At 43.8% G+C, this 22,061-nt stretch overlaps 1 protein-coding gene across 1 annotated transcript; it reads left to right on the forward strand.

Annotated features, from left to right (window-relative positions):
- Window positions 1-5,270: 5,270 nt before the first annotated feature.
- Window positions 5,271-5,978, forward strand: LOC121979686. Its single transcript, XM_042531673.1, has 2 exons — window positions 5,271-5,330; window positions 5,412-5,978. Exons 1-2 carry the CDS (start codon window positions 5,271-5,273, stop codon window positions 5,976-5,978), a joined length of 627 nt encoding a protein of 208 aa, XP_042387607.1.
- The last annotated feature ends 16,083 nt before the right edge of the window (window positions 5,979-22,061 follow it).

Raw genomic sequence — 22,061 nt, forward strand, 5'->3', positions numbered from 1 at the left:
ATTACTGTAGCTACAATTCTCGCTTCTTTGCTCTACATCTTTCTGCCAAAGATTTGACTTGAGCGTCGGAGGGCCATCGCCGGGACCCCCCCCCCCCCCCCCCGCCCCGGTTCAGCGTTGTGTTTGTAGGTTCACAGCGATAAAGGAGCTACGTCTTGGGAGTCTTCGACCAGTCAACAAGAGTGCCACATCCCCAACGTTCATCGACTCGGACATGATCAAATTGGCACCGTCTGTGGGAACGCACCTGAATCCGAGTCAAGGAGATGGAAGAAACTGGATGCCCTCCCACTGTGACACTCTCTCAAGAGGAGCTTGACGCACTTGTACAGGCACGAGCAACAAAGATGATAGAGCAGCAATAGAAGGCACTAGCCGAGTGGCTGGCACAGCAAGCAACTTCAGCATCTGGAGGTCGAGCGGCGCACGAAAACCGACTGGAGCAGCTCTCCATATGGGGTCAAAGCAAAGGTCCGAACGGCACATAAGCAGAGGCACCGCCCACCCAGATCCCATTCTATCAGACCTTGTTCCAGACGCCCTCTGAGATCACGCAAGCGAATCGAGACTGGTCTTCCTCAGAAGAAGCTCCCGCTCGGGATGCAAGAAAGGGCAAACCACCCCTAGCTGACGCATCACCCGAGCGGATCAACCGCTAATTCTCCGAAGCAATTCTGCAAGATCCTTTGCCAAAGCACTACGCACCCTTGGCGATCGGCGAGTACAACTGGTCGACTGACCCAGACGACCACCTCGGCAAGTTCTACAACGCAGCAACCCTTCACCAGTACACGGATGGAGTTAAGTGCCGAGTCTTCCTCACCACTTTGTCCGGCTCGGCACAACGTTGGTTTCGAAGGTTGCCCGATGGGTCGATTCGAAGCTTCAAGGACTTCAGGACGACCTTCCTCCATCACTTCGCGAGCAGCAGGCGCTATCAAAAGACCAGCGTCAGTCTGTTCTCTATGAAGCAAGGGCCGAGAGAGACTCTTCGGACCTACATTCAACGCTTTAACCAAGCGGCCATGGACATCCCCACGGTCTCATCCGAAATAATGATGTACGCCTTCACCAAAGGGCTCGTAGATGGGGACTTCTTCCGCTCACTCATCAGGAAGTCGTCCCGCGATTATGATCATATGTTAAAGCAGGCCAACGAGTACATCAACGTGGAAGAAGCTCAGGCGGCCCAAAGGAAAGAAGCGCCATCGGAACCGATTGTGCACACCGAACGGAGGCCGCCAACCAGCCACCAACCAACCTGGCGCGACCACATCAGGAAGCGAGGCCAAACTCCATCCAACACGTGGCGGCCAAACGCCCAAGGCCCAAGGAAAAGGTATGGACTCCTATGTTCTGTGCCTTCCATCAGTCCGCCACCCACAACACTCGAGACTGCCGCAGAGTTCCGGCGGTCACTCAGCCGACTCCCAGGAGTTATCGTCGTCGATTGCCTTCCCCCGAACTGCGATATCGGTGGACGAGTGCTGGATGGCGAGAGGACACCAGAAGGTCACCCGAGCGTCACCACCATCATCAGGCAAGGTGTGACGACCGCGCTTCAGCCCCGCGTGGGCGAGTCGGGCACTCTGCTCGGGAGGAGGAAAACCGAAGCAACGCTGCTCGGGGTGAAATCAACATCATCGTTGGTAGACCGACCAACGGAGACTCCAACCGATCCCGGAAGTCGTATGCCAGACGACTAGAAATCCATGTTGTAGGATACAGCCAAGAGAAGGCGAACGGGCCCGAAATTAGCTTTGGTCCTAGGGATCTTGATGGGATCGAAGTACCGCATGACGACACCCTCATCATCCGTGCGATAATTGCCAACTATACTATTCATCGCATATTTATAGACACAGAAAGTTCGGTCAACATCATCTTCAAGAAAGCCTTCGACCAGCTCTAGATAGATCAGGCCGAGTTGCTACCAATGACAACCCTTTTGTATGGGTTCACCGGCAACGAAGTCCAGCCGATCAGTCAGACAAGGTTGGCTATATCACTTGGAGAGGAGTCGCTTCAAAGGACCAGGACCACCACCTTCATCGTCGTGGATGCCCCATCAGCCTATAACGTCATCCTGGGCAGGCCGACCCTCAATGAATTTTGGACAGTAGTCTCGACCTATTGCCAGAAGATCAAGTTCCCTGTAGAAGACTAGGTCGAGGAAGTCAAAGGAGATCAACTGGCTGGTCAGCGTTGCTACGTCGAGATGGTGAAGGTGGAGGCTAAGAAAACCTCCTACTCTAGTTTATGAAGAGAAAGAAGAGGTGCAGATACACCCTAGCCGGGCAGAGGCAACGAATTTTATAGCAGCCGACCTGCAAGCTGAGCCGAAGGCTGAGCTGATCAAATGTCTTCAGCGAAATCATGATGTCTTCGCTTAGTCCACGCATGAACTACCTAGCGTTTCCCTGAGCATAGCGCAGCATGAGCTTCATGTCTGACCGGATGCAAGGTCGGTGAAGCAAAGGAAAAGGGATTTTAGCGCCGAGCAGAATCAGATCATCCGAGCTGAGGTAGAGAAGCTTTTGGAGGTCGGCCATATCAGAGAGGTCCAGTTCTCGAGCTAGCTTGCGAATGTTGTGCTAGTCTCAAAGCCCGACAACAAGTGGAGGGTCTACATCGACTTTCGAGACCTCAACAAGGCCTGCCCAAAGGATTTCTACCCATTGCCCAGGATCGATCAGGTAGTGAACTCCATGGCTAGGTGTTAGGGCTGTAAACAAGCCGAGCCGAGCCGAGCCGAGCTTTGGGGTGTTCAAGCTTGTTTGATAAGATAACCGAGTCGAGCCGAGCCGAGCTTAAAATGAACTAAGCTTTTGAAATGAGTGTTCAAGCTTGGCTTGGTTTATTTTTTATGAGCTTGAGCTTTTTTGAAGCTTGGCTTGAGCTTGGTTCGTTTAGATGTTATCAAGCTCTCAATTCAAGCTTGGCTTGAGCTTGGTTCGAGCTTGGCTTAAGCTTGGTTCGAGCTTGGTTCGTTTAGATGTTATCAAGCTCTCAATTCAAGCTTGTTTGATTGTTTGAAACTTTTAATTGTTTGATTAGTTATTAAGATTGATAATTTAAATTTATTTTATTTTATTTTATTATTTATTTAGCATATTAAAAAGAATTTTATTAATAAATATTGTTCGTGAACATTGTTCACGAACGTTGTTCACAAACGTTGTTCACGAACATTGTTCACGAACGTTGTTCACGAACGTTAACAAGCTGAACACATATGTGTTCAAGCTTGTTTGTTTAGCTTAACGAGCTGTTCAAGCTTGTTTGTTTAATTAATCTAATGTATATTGAACGAACATAAACAAGCTCTTACCAAGCCGAACACCAAGCTTGTTCACGAACGCTTGGTTCATTTACAGCCCTACTAGGTGTGAGCTGATATGCATGCTGGACACATATCAAGGATATCATCAAGTGCCGCTCGCCCGGGAGGACCAAGAAAAAGTGAGCTTCATCACAGCGGACGACACCTATTGCTACAACGTAATGTCGTTCGAACTAAAGAATGCTGGGGCTACTTACCAAAGGCTCATGAATAAGGTTTTACGGCAGCAGATCGGACGAAACATGGAAGTATATGTCGATGATATACTCATTAAGTCTCTCCAAGCTGTCGACCTCTGCGCAAATATAGAAGAAACTTGTCAGATGCTCCGCACCTATGGAATCAAACTGAACCCAAGCAAATGCCTGTTCGGCGCAAAAAGTGGGAAATTCCTCGGCTACATCGTCATCGAGTGAGGCATCGAAGTCATCCCTAGTAAGGTGAGGGCTCTGCAAGATATGTCGCCACCGAGAAATTTGAAGGAGGCTCAACATCTCACTGGTCGGATAACTGCCTTATCTCGATTCATCTCCAAGTCTACCGACCGGAGCCTCCCTTTCTTCAAGATACTGCGCCAAGCAACCAAGTTCCAATGGGACGAAGAGTGCGACAAGGCATTTGAAGAACTAAAGGCATATCTAAGTTCTCTACTTGTATTGGCTAAGCCAGCTATCGGCGAGCCGCTCCGAGTTTATTTGTCCTCGACCGAGCATGCTGTCGGCTTGGCGCTAGTATGATTGAACGGCGAGGAATAGCCAGTGTACTTCCTGAGCCATATCTTAAAAGATGTCGAATCCCGCTACACTGGTCTCGAGAAACTTACCTTTGCGTTGGTGCTCGCAGCTCAGAGGCTTCGACCATACTTCCTAGCGCATACAATCATTGTAATGACAAACAATCATCTGGGTCAAGTCCTCCTCAATCCAGAAGCATCCGGATGGCTAATCAAATGAACAACAGAACTTAGCAAGTTCGGTATACAGTATCAGCCCCGAACGACCATCAAGGCACAATCCTTGGAAGACTTTGTCACGGAAGTTCAGAATCTCGAGCTATAAGCCACTTGGAGGATATATGTGGATGGATCATCCACTCGGCAAGGGAGCAGAGTCGGTATACTACTGATCTCCCCTCAGGAAGAATGGATGCATCTGTTCGTTCGGCTAGAATATCGGGCAAATAATAATGAGGTCGAATACGAGGCGCTCATAGCAGGCCTACGGCCGCTTGGCACGTGGGAGCGATTCGGGTCTTGATTCACTTGGATTCCCAGTTAGCTGCTCAGTAACTCGCTGGAACATTTGAGATAAGCAACACCCAACTCAAGCTTTACGCCGAAGCCTTTGAAAGGTTAAAAGCCAACTTTCGGGAGGTGATTATTCAGAAGATACCCCGAGCGAAGAATCAATTGGTAGACGGTCTGGCCAAGCTAGCTAGCTCCATATTGCCTGTTGTCATATCGCAGCCGATCGAGCAGGTATCTCTGATGGCACACATTGATTTGATGGAAGGACTTTCCTTCCCAAACGATTGGAGGACGACGTTGATAGAGTTCCTGCGATCGAGAATTATGTCGTCCGATCGGGAGGAAGCCCATCTGTTGAGAAGGAGAGTGGGAAGATTCACGCTGATTGGGGATCAACTGTACAAGAAAGCTTTCTCCCGGCCCCTACTCAAGTGCGTCGAGCCAGAAGACATCGAGTACATTCTACAGGAGGTGCATCAAGGAACTTGCGGAGGACATCCGGGCAGTCAGTCGTTGGCCAGGAAGATACTGCTGGCCGGATATTTTTGGCCAACCCTCCAGGCGGATGCCACTCGGACAGTGTCCACATACCTGTCCTGCCAGAGGTATCACAATCTCTTACACTAGCCCACAGAAGAAATGATGACGTCCACAGTATCCTGCCCGTTCGACCAGTAGGGCATGGATATAGTGGGGCCCTTCCCCGTAATGACCGGCCAACAGAAGTTCCTGCTCGTCACGGTAGACTACTTCTCCAAATGGGTCGAAGCTGAGCCGATTGCAAGAATAACCGAGCAGATGGTTCAGAAATTCATCTAGCAGCACATCATATATCGGTTCGAAATTCTGCGTCGGCTCGTCTCCGACAATGGGAGACAGTTCGTCAGGCAATGTCTCAAAGAATGGTGTGAAGGCTACGGGATTCAGCAGACCTTCACTTCCGTGGCGTATCCCCAAAGCAATGAACAAGCTGAAGTTGCCAATCGGGAGATTCTGCGAATTCTTCGAGTTCAGCTCGACCACGTCGGAGGCAGTTGGGCGGATGAGCTTCCAGGCGTGTTGTGGGCAATCCACACGAACCCAAAGGAGGAGATGAGAGTGACACCGTTCCATTTGGTTTATGGAGGCGAAGCAGTCATCCATGTTGAAGTTGGAATTGAGGCCGATCGTCTGCAGCAATATAGTGAGGGGAATGCCGAGTGGAGACTCCTGGAGCTAGACCTGGTGGACGAAGCATGTGCCAAAGCAGCCGTCCAGTTAACGACCTACCGACAGAGGATGCGCCAAAACTACAATAGGAGGGTAATACCTAGATCTTTTCAGGTCGGCGACTTCGTATGGAAGAAGGTGAAATCGGTCGGAGATGTCACCAAGCTGGAGGCTCCTTAGGCCGGACCCTTCAAGGTCGTGGGAAAGCTCCGGTCGGATGCTTATTACCTAGAGGACGAAGAGGGGCGGAGGCTCGAACGTCCATGGAGCGCAAACCACCTCCAGCCGTATCGAGCTGGATGAAAGGTGCGCTGATGTAATTTATACCATGTAATCTTCGTTTCTTCTGCGCCCTTCAGCTGTAGGATTAAAATCAGAATCAAATGTTTACAAAGTTATCACCGAGTGACTGGCCCTCCTAGAAGATCGCCGAGCGGTGACGTTAAACCTTAGAGTCAGAGCGGTGACTATAAATACCCCGCCTTGAAGACCGTCAAGCGACGGTGTTAAACCCTAGAGTTGGAGCGACGACTATAAATACCCCGCCTTGAAGACCGTCGAGCGGTGACGTTAAACCCTGTTAGAGTGTATACTAAATGCCTAGATTTTTGTAAACATTTATATTTGAAATAAAGAATCACATTGGTCAAATGTCTACATTTATATGCTAAGTGTAGTTGTTCAATTAATTTATATTGTAGATAATATAGTGTGTGGTGTCACACACAGAAGATCATGTTATCAATTTCTTATAAATTATAAGTAGTAGCTCATGACTAAGATGGAAAGGAACAAACCATTGGAATAGTCGTAGTATAATTTGATATTAGTTTATCTTAACTATAAAATTACACTAGTACACTCTGAGTATATTGAGCAGGACCATTTAAGGTAAGTTCTTTTTATACTGATTGTATAAAAGAACAAGACCTTTGTTATTATGGAAGTGTGTGCTCTTAATCCTGATATAATAACAAGCACATATATCTAGTATTTATTTCTTTAACTTATTAAAGGGTGCGATTTAGTTTGATAAATCAATAGGCCCGATAAGTTGGGAAATGATATTATTTGTAGTGTGTGTTGTTGATTATAGAAGGAAACTGTGTCCAAGTAATCTAGGTTGATGATGCCCCAAAGAGGAGCTCATAAAGATTGTCATGTAAACCCTACAGGTGGACTTAGTCCGACATGACGATAAAGTTGAGTGGTACTACTCTTGGAGCTAGATATTAATTAAGTGAGTTGTCAGTAACTCATTTAATTAATGGGCATTCTATATCTTAAACACAGGGAGACTAACACACTCATGATAAGAAGGAGCCCAAAATGTAATTTGAAATTGGTGCGGTAGTTCAATAATAATTCTTTAGTGGTATGAATTATTATTGATGAAATTAAGTTGAGTGTTTGGGGCAAACACGGGAAGCTTAATTTCATCGGGAGACCAAAACCAATTCCTCCTCTCTCGGTCCCTATCGTAGCCTCTTATTTATAAAGTATTATACCCACCTTCTAACCCACCTTAAGGTGGTCGGCCAAGCCTAGCTTGGAGCCCAAGCTAGGGCCGGCCAAACCAAGGTGAGTTGGTTTCATTAGATGGCCAGCCCTAGCTTGAACCCAAGCTTGGTGTGGCCGGCCACATTAAAATAAAAGGATTTTATTTTTTAAAATATTTTCTTATGTGGAAGCCATGGTTTTAAAAGAGAGTTTAAAATTTAAATCTTTCCTTTTATAGTTTTCTACAAAAGATTAAGAGAAAGGTTTAATATCTTTCCTTATTTGTAATTAAAAGGAAGATTTTAATTTTTGATAAAATTTTCCGTTTTTGTAACCATCCTCATGATTTTAAAAGAGAGTTTTAAAAATAAATCTTTCCTTTTATAGTTTCTACAAAAGATTAAGAAAAGATTTGATATCTTTCCTTATTTGTAGATTAAAAGGAAGATTTTAATTTTAGAGAAAATTTTCCTTTTTGTAAATCATCCACATATTTTAATAGAGAGATTTTAATTTATAAAAGTTTCCTTTTATGACCAACCATGAAGGGAATTTTCAAAAGAGAAATTTTTATTTAAAAATTTCCGGAAACAAATTAGGATGTTTTAATTTTGTATTTAAAACTTTCCTTGTTTGGAGGGATTAAGGTGGCCGGCTATATATAGTTTGAAAGGGAAATTTTATTAAACTTTCCTTTCATTGGCAAAGAGAATAAGGAAGTTTTAATAAAACTTTCTTTATTTGCCAAGACCAAGGAATATAAAAGAGAGGGTAGAGGTGCCTCACCTCATAACAATATTCTTCTTTGGTTCCTCTCTTCCTTGGTTGGTGGTCGGCCCCTCTCTTCCTCTCCCTCTCCTATTCTTCTTCCTTGGCCGGCGACATCTTCATCTCAAGGAGCTTGGTTGGTGGTCGGATCTTGCTAAAGGAAGAAGGAGAGATAGGAGGTCTTGTTTCTTAGCATCCCTTGGAGCTTGGTGGTGGTCGAACCCCATCTTCTCTTGGAGTTCTTGTGATGGCCGAAACTTGCTTGGAGAAGAAGGAAGCTTGGGTGGTTCTCGTCTCGTAGATCATCGCCCACACGACATCCGAGATAAGAAGAGGAATACGATAGAAGATCAAGAGGTTGTTGCTTACAAAGAAAGGTATAACTAGTAATTCTATTCCGCATCATACTAGTTTTCTTTGTATAGATTTTGAAATACCAAACACAAAAGGCATATGATTCTAGGTTTCGAATTTGTGATTAGAGTTTGTGTTCTTTTGTTTTTTTTTTGATCTTGTGATTTGTTTATTCCTTTTGGTTAAACCTAGGGTTACTATAAAGAAATTAAATATTAAATTTCGTTGAAAGGCTTTGTCTAGGAAGTGGTGGATACTCCCATACTCAAGAAGGCCTAGTGCCTCGCCATGTTTAACCTGGAAGTCAATCTCTGAAATTAATATTTAATTGAATTTGTAACATGAGTGGATTTGGATCAATAATGTTAAGTATCGTTTGCGATCTAAATCTAAACCTTTGAAAACAGATAAGTTAAATTTGGAATCAATAATGTTAAGTTCTGCTTGCGATTCCTAATTTAATTTCTAAAGAACACAAAAGGTTGTTAGGAATGGTTCAGGACTTGTACAAAATTTTTGTACAGGGGAACCGGTACAATATTCTGAGTATCAACCAACAAAACCCTAGAGTCGGAGCGGCGACTATAAATACCCCGCCTTGAAGACCATCGAGCGGCGACGTTAAACCCTAGAGTCAGAGCGACGACTATAAATACCCCGCCTTGAAGCCCGTCGAGTGGCGACATGAAACCCTAGAGTCGGAGCGGTGACTATAAATACCCCGCCTTGAAGACCGTCGAGCGGTGACGTTAAACCCTAGAGTCAGAGCGACGACTATAAATACCCCACCTTGAAGACCGTCGAGCGGCGACGTTAAACTCCGACCTTAGAAATTCGTCTAACGTGTACGCTGAAATTGAAGTCGAGCGACGACTCTAAACCTCAGAGGTTCAATCCTAAGCGATTATCCTAATGATAGTATGGTCGCTATAGCCGATCGGAATCGTACAACCGAACATTTGGCAAACAGAGGAGGGGCACCATAGTCGATCAGAAGGGAAAACAAACAGCATATGAGAATGACACGAAAGGGGTTCATTGATAAGACGCTGCCGAGCGGTAGGAATATAGTTAAAACTTACAAAAACACTACTGGCCTCACTCCTCGATGCAGTCGAAGGCCTCGTCAGGAATACCCTCCAGAAGCTGGACGCGGTCGACATCCTTGTCGGGGAAGGATTCAGGGAGGTGGTCGTTCGCCTTTAGCTGGGCGAGGTTGGCGTCGATGGCCAGCTCGAATGAATGAATGATACGGTTGGTCGCCTTCTCCAAAAATGGCTCCGAGCGGAGGTATTGATGCTTCAGGGCAACAAATCAACTCAGCTCGGCCTCCTGGTAGGTCTTCAAAGCAGCACGCGAAGCCTCCAGTTCCTCTTCAAGGCGTTTAAGTTGGCCTTGAAGCTCAGTCTCCTTTGCCGAACGACCCTCCCGCTCGTCCAATAGGGAGTCCTTGGCTTTCTTTAGATCTTCAGCCAACTGACGGGCTTCTTTGTTCTTGTCCTCCAGATCGGCGATGGTGCGCTATTTCCTTGTAGTGGCCAGATCGAGTTTCCAGTCGAGTCTTCAATTGGGCCTCAATCTGACTCAGCCTACTGGCCTGCTCGGCCGATCTCTGCTGCTCCTCCGTCAGAAGTTGTTGGGCCCTCTCCAGCTCGGCCTTCAGCCAGGCGGACGACTGTCCCGGGAGGAAGAGCCTTCTCCAGAAATTTTGAGTTTCTTCAGCTCATCTTCTACCTTGCCAACCGCTGACACATGGCGATGCTCTCCACCTAGTACTGCAAACAAATATTAGTACTGATCGGAGGTAATTTATGAAGTGATAGCTAAGAAAACTAACCCTAGTGGATATCTCCAGATGACTGTCAGCCAGCGGGCCTGGGGACTTTATGGCCGCTCGGGCCCTCGCCTCCTCCCAGACACGGCCGAGCCGACCCCGGATGTAGACTTGATGTTGGGGAGATTCGGCCTGGTCACCGGAGGTGCGAAGATCCTTGGTTGGCAGATGAAGGGTGGCGGTGACGAATCGTCTCCCGCCCGGCGCCGATTGGGCAGAGGCAGATGGACCAGAGGATTGGTTAGGACGAACGAGATGAATGGCCGAGCGGGTAATAGGGGTGTAAATGAGTCAAGCCGCTCATGAACTATTCGAAGCTCGATTCGATAAAAGCTCGTTTGAGCTCATTTAATGAGGCTCGTTAAGATAAACATACCAAGCTCAAGCTTCACAATATTCAGCTCATTATCTCGTGAACATGTTCATTAAGCTCATAAATCAACTTTTAAATAAAAAAAATAATAGTTTTGATATTGAATTTATAAATTTTACACTCTACTTATGAAAAACATAGACAAATATATTAAATTTATTTATTAGAATAAAATTATAAATTTTAACTAGAATATTTTAATTTTTTAAAATATATAATTTAGTTTTTTAATGAATATTTAAATTTATAATTTATATTTATTAAGCTCGTTTAGGCTCGATAAAAGGTTGAATAAGCTCGTGAGCCATGAATATATTTGTTAAATAAAGCTCAAGCTCGAGCTCAGCTCGATTATAAACGAGTCAAACTCAAACATCCAAGAGTTTAGCTCGGCTCGGCTCGGCTCGATTACACCCCTAAGCGGGTTATCTTCCGCCCGGCCGGAGGAAGGGAGGTGAGTGGCTGAACAGCTAGCGGCTCTTGTAGTTCAGCCACGGATGGAGTTCGATCGAAGGAAGTAGCCTCCACTGTTACAGGGGTTGGGGACGGTACGCCTCCCTCCGCAGAGGCTTGAATGGTTGAAGTTGTGGATCGGGACGGCGCCTCCGTTCGGCGCCTCTTGCGGGAGAGCGGAACTTCATCTCTCGAGGATCTCGATCCCTCAGCAGGAATGACGGGCGGCACACCACAAATCGAGCTTGGTTCGGTTGCCGCTCCCACGTTGGGCGTCCGTTCGGCGGTCCCATCGCCCGCAGTTGTATTTTCTCCAACAGTTGCAGTTTTCCCAGCCGTGCCCTCTTGCAAGCTGACCAGGGTCAAGCCGAGCCGCTCCATCTCCTTGGCAGCAGCCGCCTTGATCTTGGCTTGCTTGGCCTTCATTATCCCAACAGCTCGGGCGCACATCATAATGTCAGCTGCAAAAATAAAAAAAAAATAAAATCAGTTAGACTTAAAGGAAGCAGGTTTAAGGCATTTTATACCTAGGCTGCTCGGGAGTTGTACTTGGCTTGAACTCAGCTCGAAGGTATACATTACGCCCTCTGGAAGCAATTTGTGAATATCGAACTTTAGCCCGGCCAACATGTTAGCAGCATGGAGGTAATATGGCTGAGTCTTGTATCTCTTCAGCTCGGGCGGAGGTGGCAGAGCGGTCTACTATTGAGTACGGAAGCTTGGCCCCTTGGAGAGTCTGATGTAGAAGAAATACTCCTTTCAGTGCTTGTTGGAGGAGGGCATCCTATCGAAGAAAACTAAGCCGATGCGGGACTGGAATAGGTAGGTGCCCAGCTCGGACTGTTTGGGGTAGTAGAAGTAATGGAAGACCCGAGGGGTCAGCGGGATATTGTGCACTTTGAATAGCACGACTACCCCACATAACAAAAGGAAGGAATTGGGGGCGAGCGGGATTTGAAAGAAATTACAAACTTCAATTATGAACGGATGGAGGGGAAACTAGAGATCGGCCACAAACTGGTCTCGAAAGAAACAAATAGTGTCGATCGGAGGGTTGTGTGGCCGATCGGACGGGCCGGCCAGGACAATCTCGTGGTCGGACGGGAGGTCAAATGCATTTATAAGATGTGTCGCGTCGCTCGCATCAAACCTGGTCTCCATGGTGGTATACTAGGGACCAGGGGCGAGGTCGACCGGCTGGGAAAAACTAGCCATGGTGGGGAAGCGAGAGGTCGAGGGGTCGCTAAAGAAAATCGCCGAGAAAGCAAGAGGAGCAGGGAAAAGCTCACCAAGCGAAATGGCGAAAAGAAACAGAGGACAAGAAACCACAACAAATGTGGAGACGATAGGTCAAGAAGCTTACTGGACAGGGAAGCGCTGAGGGAGAGGAGAAGCTAGAGATTGGAGCACTAAACGAAGGATCATTGGAGCACTAAACACAAAGTCGCCGGAGCATGCGAACACGAGAGCGGCAGCAATGAAACAAAAATTGGTGTGGAGACTTTATAAAGACTTGGCTCGGCCGAGCGGAACCGTCCGATCAAGGGCACAGGAATCGGGGCGCACATCCGACCGTTGAATTCGAACCGCCAAATGTCACATCAACGATTGCCACCTCGGACGTGCGGCGACTGTTGGTTGGTCCTAGGAAGATCGTACCGGTTCCACTGTACAAAAATTTTGTACAAGTGTTGAACTTTTCCTAAACAACCTATTGTGTTCTTTAGAAACTAAATTAGGAATCGCAAACGGAACTTAACATTATTGATTCCAAATTTAACTTATCTATTCTTAATGGTTTAGACTTAGATCGCAAGCGGAACTTAACACTATTGATCCAAGTCCAACCTATGTTACAAAGTTAATTAAATATTTATTTCTAAAATCGGTTCTCAGGTCAAACATGGCGAGGCACTAGGCCTTCTTGGGTATGATATCATCCACCACTGCCTCGACAAAACCTTTAATAGAAATTCAATATTTAATTTCCTAAAATAACATTAGGTTTAACCAAAAAGAACAATCGAATCACAAATTCGAAAAACAAAAACAAAAACACAAATTTGAGACAAAAATCCGAAAACTCTAGAATCATATGCCTCTTGTGTTTGGTATTTCCAAAAATAACTATACAAAGAAAACTAGTATGATGCGGAAAACAATTACTAATTATACCTTTCTTTGTAAGCAAATAACCCCTTGATCTTCTACCGTATTCCTCTTCTAATCTCGGACGTTGTGTGGGCAACGATCTTCCGAGACGAGAACCACAAAGCTCCTTCTTCTCCAAGCTAGATTCGGCCACCTTCAATTCTCCAAGAGAAGTAGAGGTCCGGCCATCACCACCAAGCTCCAAGGGATGCTAAAAACAAAGCCTCCTTTTCCTCCTTCTTCTCCAAGCAAGATCCGGCCACCTTCCAAGCTTCAAAGGTTGAAGAGATTCGGCCACCAAGGAGAAGAAAGAAAAAGGAGAGGGAAGAACTTGAAGGGCCGACCACCACCAAGGAAGAGAGGGAGAGAAAAATAATAGAGTTATTCTCATGAAGGCACCTTTACCCCCTCTTTTATAATTCTTGGTCTTGGTAAATAACGAAATTTAAATAAAAACTTCCTTAATTCCTTTGCCATGAAAAAGAAATTTTAATTAATTAAAAAATAATTTTCTTTTCTCACATAACATGGCCGGCCACTTTAAAATCCCAAACAAGGAGAGTTTTAATCAACACAAAAATTAAAACTTCCTAATTTATTTCCGGAAATTTATAAAAAATTTCTCCAATAATTTTTCCCTTCATGGTGGATTATAAAAAGGATATTTTATAATTTAAAATCTTTCTTTTAAACATGTGGATGATTTTCAAAAAGGAAAGTTATCTCTAAAAATTAAAATCTTCTTTCAATCTACAAATAAGGAAAGATATCAAATCTTTTCTTATTCTTTTGTAGAAACTTTATAAAAGAAATATTTAATTTTTAAACTCTCTTTTAAATCATGAACATGGTTAAAAAGTAAAGTTTTCTCAAAATTAAAATCTACCTTTCAATCTACAAATAAGGAAAGATTTCAAATCTTTTCTTAATCCTTTGTAGAAAGCTATAAAAGGAAATATTTAAATTTTAAACTCTCTTTTAAAACCATGATATATTAATATCCATATTAAGAAAAAATAAAAATAAAATCCCTTTTAATATGGCCGACCAATCAAGCTTGGGCTCCAAGCCATGGTCGGCCAATTAACTTGGCTTAATCCTTTGATCTTGGTCGGCCCTAGCTTGGGCTTCAAGCTAGCTTGGTAGACCCCATTAGGATGGGTAAGAAGATGGGTATGAGTGAGTATAATTCTCTATATACAAGAGGCTGCGATAGGGACCGAGAGGAGGAATTGGTTTTGGTTTCCCGATGAAATTAAGCTTCCCGTGTTCGCCCCGAACACACAACTTAACTTCATCAATAATAATTCATACCACTAAAGAATTATTATTGAACTACCGCACCAATCCCAAATTACATTTTTGGGTTCCTTCTTATTATGAGTGTGTTACTCTCCCTATGTTTAAGATGTCGGATGCCCACTAATTAATTGAGTTACTGACAACTCATTTTAATTAATATCTCAGTCCAAGAGTAGTACCACTCAACCTTATCGTCATGTCGGACTAAGTCCACCTGCAGGGTTTAACATGACAATCCTTATGAGCTCCTCTTGGGGGCATTATCAACTTAGATTACTAGGACACAGTTTCCTTCTATAATCAACAACACACACTATAAGTAATATCATTTCCCAACTTATCGGGCTTATTGATTTATCGAGCTAAATCTCACCCATTGATAAGTCAAAGAAATAAATACTAAATATATGTATTTGTTATTATATTAGGATTAAGAGCACACACTACCATAATAACTAAGGTCTAGTTCTTTTATCAAGTCAGTATAAAAAGAACTTATCTAAAATGGTCCTACTCAATACACTTAGAGTGTACTAGTGTAATTTATTAGTCAAGATAAACTAATACCTAATTACACTACGACTATTCCAATGGTTTGTTCCTTTCCATCTTAGTCGTGAGCAACTGTTTATAATTTATAAAGAACTGATAACATGATCTTCTGTGTGTGACACCACACACCATGTTATCTATAATATAAATTAATTGAACAACTACACTTAGCAAATAAATGTAGGTATTTGACCATTGTGATTCTTTATTTCTAAATAAATGCTTATACAAAAGTTAGGCTTTTAGTATACACTCTAACAGCGACTACGCCAACGACACATGGCGTCGTCTCACAGGATGGCATTTAATGGGCGCATGCTCGACATTAATGGAAAGGATTTGCACGCATCACGAGAGATGTGGATGGCATCAGCATTAGCTAACCGGCTCGCATCCCTTCGAAATCGGTGGGGAAAAGTATCCAAGATACTAAGTATGAAGACACGAAGCACCTACCGGGGAAGAAATTAAAGAGCAATCCTACAGGGACCGAGCGGGATCCAACCCATCTATCAGCCGACCGGCCAACTACTCGCCAGGCTATTCGTCTAGTCAGTCGGACTTTCAACCTCCTTCAACTAGACTTGAAGGGAGGGCATGTGATTCGGTGGTAAGGGAGGGGACCCACCTGGCAGGAAGTTAAAGTGGTTAACACTCGGAAAACCGTTCGACCAGGCGGATTACCTTCTTGATCAGCAGGAGGAATGGCCGACCCGACATTTCGACAGCTCAGCCTGACGTCAAGTTTCTGACGCTCACAAGGCAAAGCGGGAAGAAATGGAAGCCGAGCGGCCATCCCGCTCGACTAACAGTAGACGCGACATTGAGCGGGCATCCGCCTGAAGGTCGTCAGCCGACGGGCCTCTGCTCGGACCGGGAAAGGTACTAGCCAAGTGGTTCCCCCGCTCGGCCCAGGAAAGGCGCTAGCCGAGCGGTTCCTTCGCTCGGCCCGGTAAAGGACAAAGGGAGCAGGTGATGAGATCTTCCTGGGAACCAATGTCGCCGACAAGAGGCATGGCCAGCGGCCTGGTCGGACAGAGAATCGTACGGTGGAAGCTTCCACTGACACGTCAGAGATATGCTCGTGCTATTAAGGCAGGGTGTCAAGCATGCTTTTCTGACACATCCATTCCAAGTATGCTTTGAGGAGCGTGCATACCTCGGGGAGCGTGCACGTGCCTCTAGGGAGGCCTATATAAGGACCCCCAGACTTCGACGGAGGGAGGCTCACTTCATTACTGTAGCTACAGTTCTCGCTTCTTTGCTCTACATCTTTCTGCCGGAGATTTGACTTGAGCATCGGAGGGTCATCGTCGGGAACCCCTCCTCGGCTCGGCGTTGTGTTTGCAGGTTCACGGCGGCAAAGGAGCTACGTCTTGGGAGTCTTCAACCAGTCAATAGGAGCGCCACATCCCAGCGTCCATCGACTCAGCACTCGGATAAGATCAACAACCTAAACCAAGGACACTAGTTAATAAATGCAAGTATTCCAAAAATTTGAAACTCTGTCATAATTCTAACTTCAAATAAAAAGTATTTGTTATTTACCTTGGGGGACTTTAAGACCAGATGATCTACTGATGGCATCATGAAGTATCCGACCATCATGGGCAGAACCTTCCCACCCAGGTAACACATATATGAATTGCATTTGTGGGCAACACACTCCCAACACATTTGTTGCAATCCCCCCTTTTCTTGTGCGATAACAGTGTTTTTCTTCTTTAAGGGGTGTCACTTAGATAAATGTACCGTCTAAAGCACCTAAACAACCCTATAATAATTTTTAATTATAAGAATTATATATTGAAATAAAAAATATAATTAAACTGAAGAATTATAGGTGATTAAAAAATGCTTACCTTAAATGGTTTCCATCTATCTTCTTCGTAGTAATCGCGTATCGGTTCAGGTTTCTTGAGCAATATGTTGTGTAGTTGTAAAATTGCTCCAAGACATAGATTGAAATGACGACTCACTGTCTCCCAACTTCATTTAAAAAGGAGACTCATCGTTTGATTTTTTTTATGATGTGCCAACACATAGACAAATAAGGTCACAATTTCATCAATGATGATATTTTTTGTGGCTTTTAAACCTCCAACATCTTGAACCATATCACACAATATCTTTAATGTTCTCCTATCCATTTGAAGTTCACCAATACTTATTTCATCGCTCTCTTTTGTAAGGTTGAACATCCATTTCACACGTGTCCTCCTTACTTTTTATTTGACGAATCCTACTTTGACGGTATGAAGTATTGCAATTTGATAAAGTATGACAACCAAACAACTCATGAGCATTCCATATATATTCCACAAAGTGTATAATAATCTACGTCTTCTATAATTTAACGGTAGTCGTGCCATGTTTATCTACATCATATAGCAACCGATGTCACCAATAATAAGTCAGAACCAAAACCATGCATGAATAAATATCAAACATCTCATGCATACATAAATAAATACGGAACCAAATCATAACAATGCTCAACATTTCAGATAAAAAATATGTAACCTCACTGACTTATGTCTCCTATCTAGAAAATTGGATTTAAATAGTGGCTTAAGTTAAATCAAGATATAGAAAAGTGGTATAAATTTAGACCATAATTAAATAGTTTATATGTTTTTTTCTTTTTTCGGTGGATTCTTTACTTCACATAAAGTAAAGTATACAACCATTCAAAATAACATTTATAGAGTAAATGAACATCATAGGAAATAAGAGATGTTATGACGAAATGATCAAACGAAAATAATAAAACTATATCCACTGAAGAGAGAGATCTCAAAAGCGGCGATCGAGTTTCATAGTCCTAGAAAAAGGACCACTGTTGTCACCAATAGAAAATAAATAGGCAATAGAAAATAAAGGGCACTAATTTCGATTGACGAAAATTAAGTAAAAAAAAAAGACGCTAAAATGTGAAAATCAAAAGAGAAAGAAAGACGAGTTGAGGCAACTGACTCACCTTCGACAAACCAGACTATGGCAAAGAGGCGAGTTGAGGCGCAGCGGCGAGTGAGGAAGAAAGACACAGAAATGCGAAAATCAAAAGAGAAGAAAAGGTTCAGCTCGAGGGGTTGGGCCGTCAAAAAAAAATCACATGAATAGAGAGGAATGGATTTAATGATAACCTATGGGTGAGTGGGTTATGAAAGTAGGGGTATCAAATCCATATTTTGATTCTGATTTCCATCTACCAAGCATCAAGAATAGGAAAAAACTAAGGGGGCGTTTAGTTTAGGGGAATAGGAGTGGAGAATGAGAATGAGAATCATTGATTGTCATTGTTAATATTTGGATTATAGGAATAGGAATGCAAATAAGGGAATGAATCCTTGAAATTGGGTAATAACTCATTCTCATGTACCTCCCCTTCAATGAGCCATTACCTTATTTTCATCAATCAAAATATTTCCTTATTCCAAAAATACCCTTAACCTAAAACTAAAATTTTCTCCCTTAATATCAAATATCAAAATATATTTATTTATTTTTTCTTTCATATCACTTCTTTCTCCTTGTTCTCTCTCATCGTATTTTCTCTCTCATCATTTTATCACACACTTTCTCTCTCCTTAATCTCTCCTATCACACTCTCTTTCCTCTTTTTTTCTCATCACACTTTCTCTCTCATCATATTTTCTCTCTTCTCAATCTCTTCCATCGCACTCTCTTCATTCTTTTTCTCTCATCATACTTTCTTTCTCCTCAATCTCTCTTGTCACACTCCCTCTTTTTTTTCCTCAACACACTTTCTCTCTCATCATATTTTCTCTCTCTTCAATTTCTCCCATCACACTCACTATTCTCTATTTTTCTCATCATATTTTCTCTCTCTTCAATTTCTCCCATCACACTCACTGTTCTCTATTTTTCTCATCACATTTTCTCTCTCACCATACTTTCTCTCTCCTCAATCTCTCTCATTACACACTCTCTCCTCATTTTTCTCATTACATTTTCTCTCTCTTCATCCTCTCCCATCATACTTTCTCTCCCATTATATTTTCTCTCTCATCTTCTCTCATCATGCTCTCCTATCACACTCTCTTTTCTCATTTTCTCTTAGCACACTTTCTCTCTCTTCATTCTTTCTCATCACACTTTCTCTCTCATCATTCTCTTTCATCATATTTTTCTCTCACATTCATCTTTCTCTCACATCTAATTTTTTCTTTTATTTTCTTTTAAGGGTAAAAAAAAAAAGAAATTTTGATTTATTCCGATAGAAAATATGCAACTAACAAAATATTGCTTTTAAGAGTGATATACATACTCATACCCATTCTCATTCCACAATACAATGATTCTCATTCTGATTCCTATTCTTAGGAAAGAACCAAACATTTCCTAAATTTCATTTCTATTTCAACATCCGAAACTCATCTACCAAGCACCACCTTAAATGCTAATTTACCTTTTAAGTGTTCTTGCTGCTAATGTGTTTCATTCTGGCAGGGTGTTTTAAATCGTGCTGCCACGTGAGATAGTACTTATGTTTTATTTAAAACATAAATAAAAATATTTATCTGCACCATATAAACCGTTCAAAACAGAAAAAGGAAAAATAAATGCTATCTGACTTTACCTTTAAAAATCTAAAAGTTTTAGAGTTGTCAACTTGTTTTTTTTTTAATTTCAAATTATTAATATTTATAGTTATCCTGTCTAAGAGTCGAGTCAATGGGTACTGGGGACATGACGCTCTGTACTGTCTCCGGGTGGCCTCCAAGATGACATGGACCTCCGATGAACCTGCAACAAAGCCGAGCCGGGAAGGGGTTCCCGACGACGACTCTCCGACGCTCAAATCAGGCGATGGCGAGATGAAGTAGAGACAGAGTAACGAGACTGTAGCTACAGTGAAGAATCGCGCATACCTCCGTTGAAGTCTTGGGGTCCTTATATAGTATCCCGGGAGAGCGTGCACACGCCTTCTGAGGCGTGCATGCTCCTCAAAGCATACCTCAAAGTAGACGTGTCAGAAAAGTGTGTCTGACGTCATACCGCAACCGTCCGAGCATATCTCCGGCATAACAGTAGAAACTTCCACCGTACGATCTTCTGTCCGGTCCGGTCGCCGACCATGCTGTCTGTCGATGACGCATGTCTCGAGAAAGATATCACCAGTTGTCCGTTTTGTCCTCTTCTATCTCTTGTTTGTTACTAGGCCGAGCGGGAAGGCCGCTCGACCTCCTTGGCATCCGGGAGTGAAAAACATACTGGGCCGAGTGAACGAACCACTCAGCACATCGACTCTTTTATACGAGAACTCCTGAGCATCGGAAACTCGACCTGCGAACGAGCTATCTTCGCGCTGGCCTGGGCGCTATCCCGGCCGATCGGCGAGGTGACCTCCCCGCTCGGCAAGACTATTGGGCTGACCATCTTGACTTTAACTTTCACGTGTCGTTGACCACTGTATGGCCGAACCCTCTCCTTCACCACCGGATTATATAGGAAGGTTTTGGATGAGTATTTAATAAGGTATTATGCGATATACTTTTCTACAATGAGATCATTTTAATATTACAAATTATTTTTTAATAAGGTATTAGATACTTTTTCCTCAAATAAACGTGAAAATGCAAATGAGTCTCACTTGTATCTTGGCCTAACCTAACATGATTGTGATTGACATAGTCCGTTAAAGAAATTCATATTTCCCCATGCTAGACCTGACTTAGACAAAGGGTCGAGAATGGATGATAGGGGCTTAGCCTGCACCGTTTAAAATCAAAATATTTGATTTTATTCTTTCTTAGTCACAATTGAAATAGAAAACAATTTTAGTATTTGTCATCTATCCACCCATATATTATTCCCACTTCTCTTGTCACAATTTTCCATTGTCAACTGATACAAAGAGTTGGAGAGAAAAAGGATGCTCTCTCATTACATCATTATGTATATTTAAGATTCAAGAAATTAAGGTTAATCCTGTCCGAAAGCTGAGTCGGATGAAGGCTGGTCGCGATGGCCTGGTTGTTGACGGAAAGTCGCGAGTGATCCGGCTCGAACGGGCGGCTGACGATGCTGCAGGCCCCTGCACACACTGAGACGACCTCCTCTCTCACGTTAGAGACCAGAATCCAGGGAAAAAGTCCCCGGGTCAGGCCCTGCGATGCTCAAGTCAGGTACTTTTTCCCGAGAAAACGCAAAGAGAAGGCAAAAAAAGTTGTGGAAAAAATTGACGAGAGAGCGTACCCGCGTACGAATAATCCTCCTCCTTTTATGCATCGTCCCTGCTTCTAGAACCTGCCAACATGTCAGAAAGCGTTAGACGCTGGGCTTTGTCGTGTAGTCCCTGACACCCGTCGTGCCGCTATTGGTTGTGAAAGCATCTTCTCGTTTAGGAACCTCCGCCTTTACACATGGGTTTTGTCTTGTAATGAAAGACATCTGTCAGGCTGCTATTAGTTATGAGGGCATCTTTTCGTTTAGAAACCTCCGCCTTCGCACATATCACTGGTATGTAATGATTACCCCTTGACGGACAATTGTGATTCTCCGACTCCAGCACGGCTTAGCTCATCCGTTCTATTGTGGCCTGCGTCTGCCTCGCATCCTCCGATCATATCCGGCCTCTAAGCGTCACCTGCGAGTTGGGCTGACTCTGAACATCTCTGTCGATCTCGACCTGTACCCTGCGCTTTGTATTTCCTGGCCCTCGACCGTGGGCCTGTAGATCGAGCTATCTCTAAACAGCTCTGCCGATCCCGACCTGTGATTTGTACTTCCTGGCCTTCAATCGTAGGCCTGTAGATTGAGCTGTCTCTAAACAGCTCTGCCGATCCCGACCTGTACCCTGCACTTTGTATTTCCTGACCCTCGACCGTAGGCCTGTAGATCGAGCTGTCTCTACATAGCTCTGTTGATCCCGACCTGTACCCTGCACTTTGTATTTCCTGGCTCTCGAATCGGAGGCCTGTAGATCGAGCTGTCTCTACACAGCTCTGCC

The sequence above is a fragment of the Zingiber officinale genome, chromosome 5A, assembly GCF_018446385.1.
Source record: "Zingiber officinale cultivar Zhangliang chromosome 5A, Zo_v1.1, whole genome shotgun sequence".
In the NCBI taxonomy this organism is placed as follows: Eukaryota; Viridiplantae; Streptophyta; class Magnoliopsida; order Zingiberales; family Zingiberaceae; genus Zingiber; species Zingiber officinale.

Excerpts from the sequence above, each read along its gene's own strand:
- LOC121979686 (XM_042531673.1), top strand. The coding sequence starts at position 5,271 with ATGGATATAGTGGGGCCCTTCCCCGTAATGACCGGCCAACAGAAGTTC. Across the intron at positions 5,331-5,411 it reads AGAAGTTCCTGCTCGTCACG|CACATCATATATCGGTTCGA; the intron begins GTAGACTACTTC and ends TTCATCTAGCAG.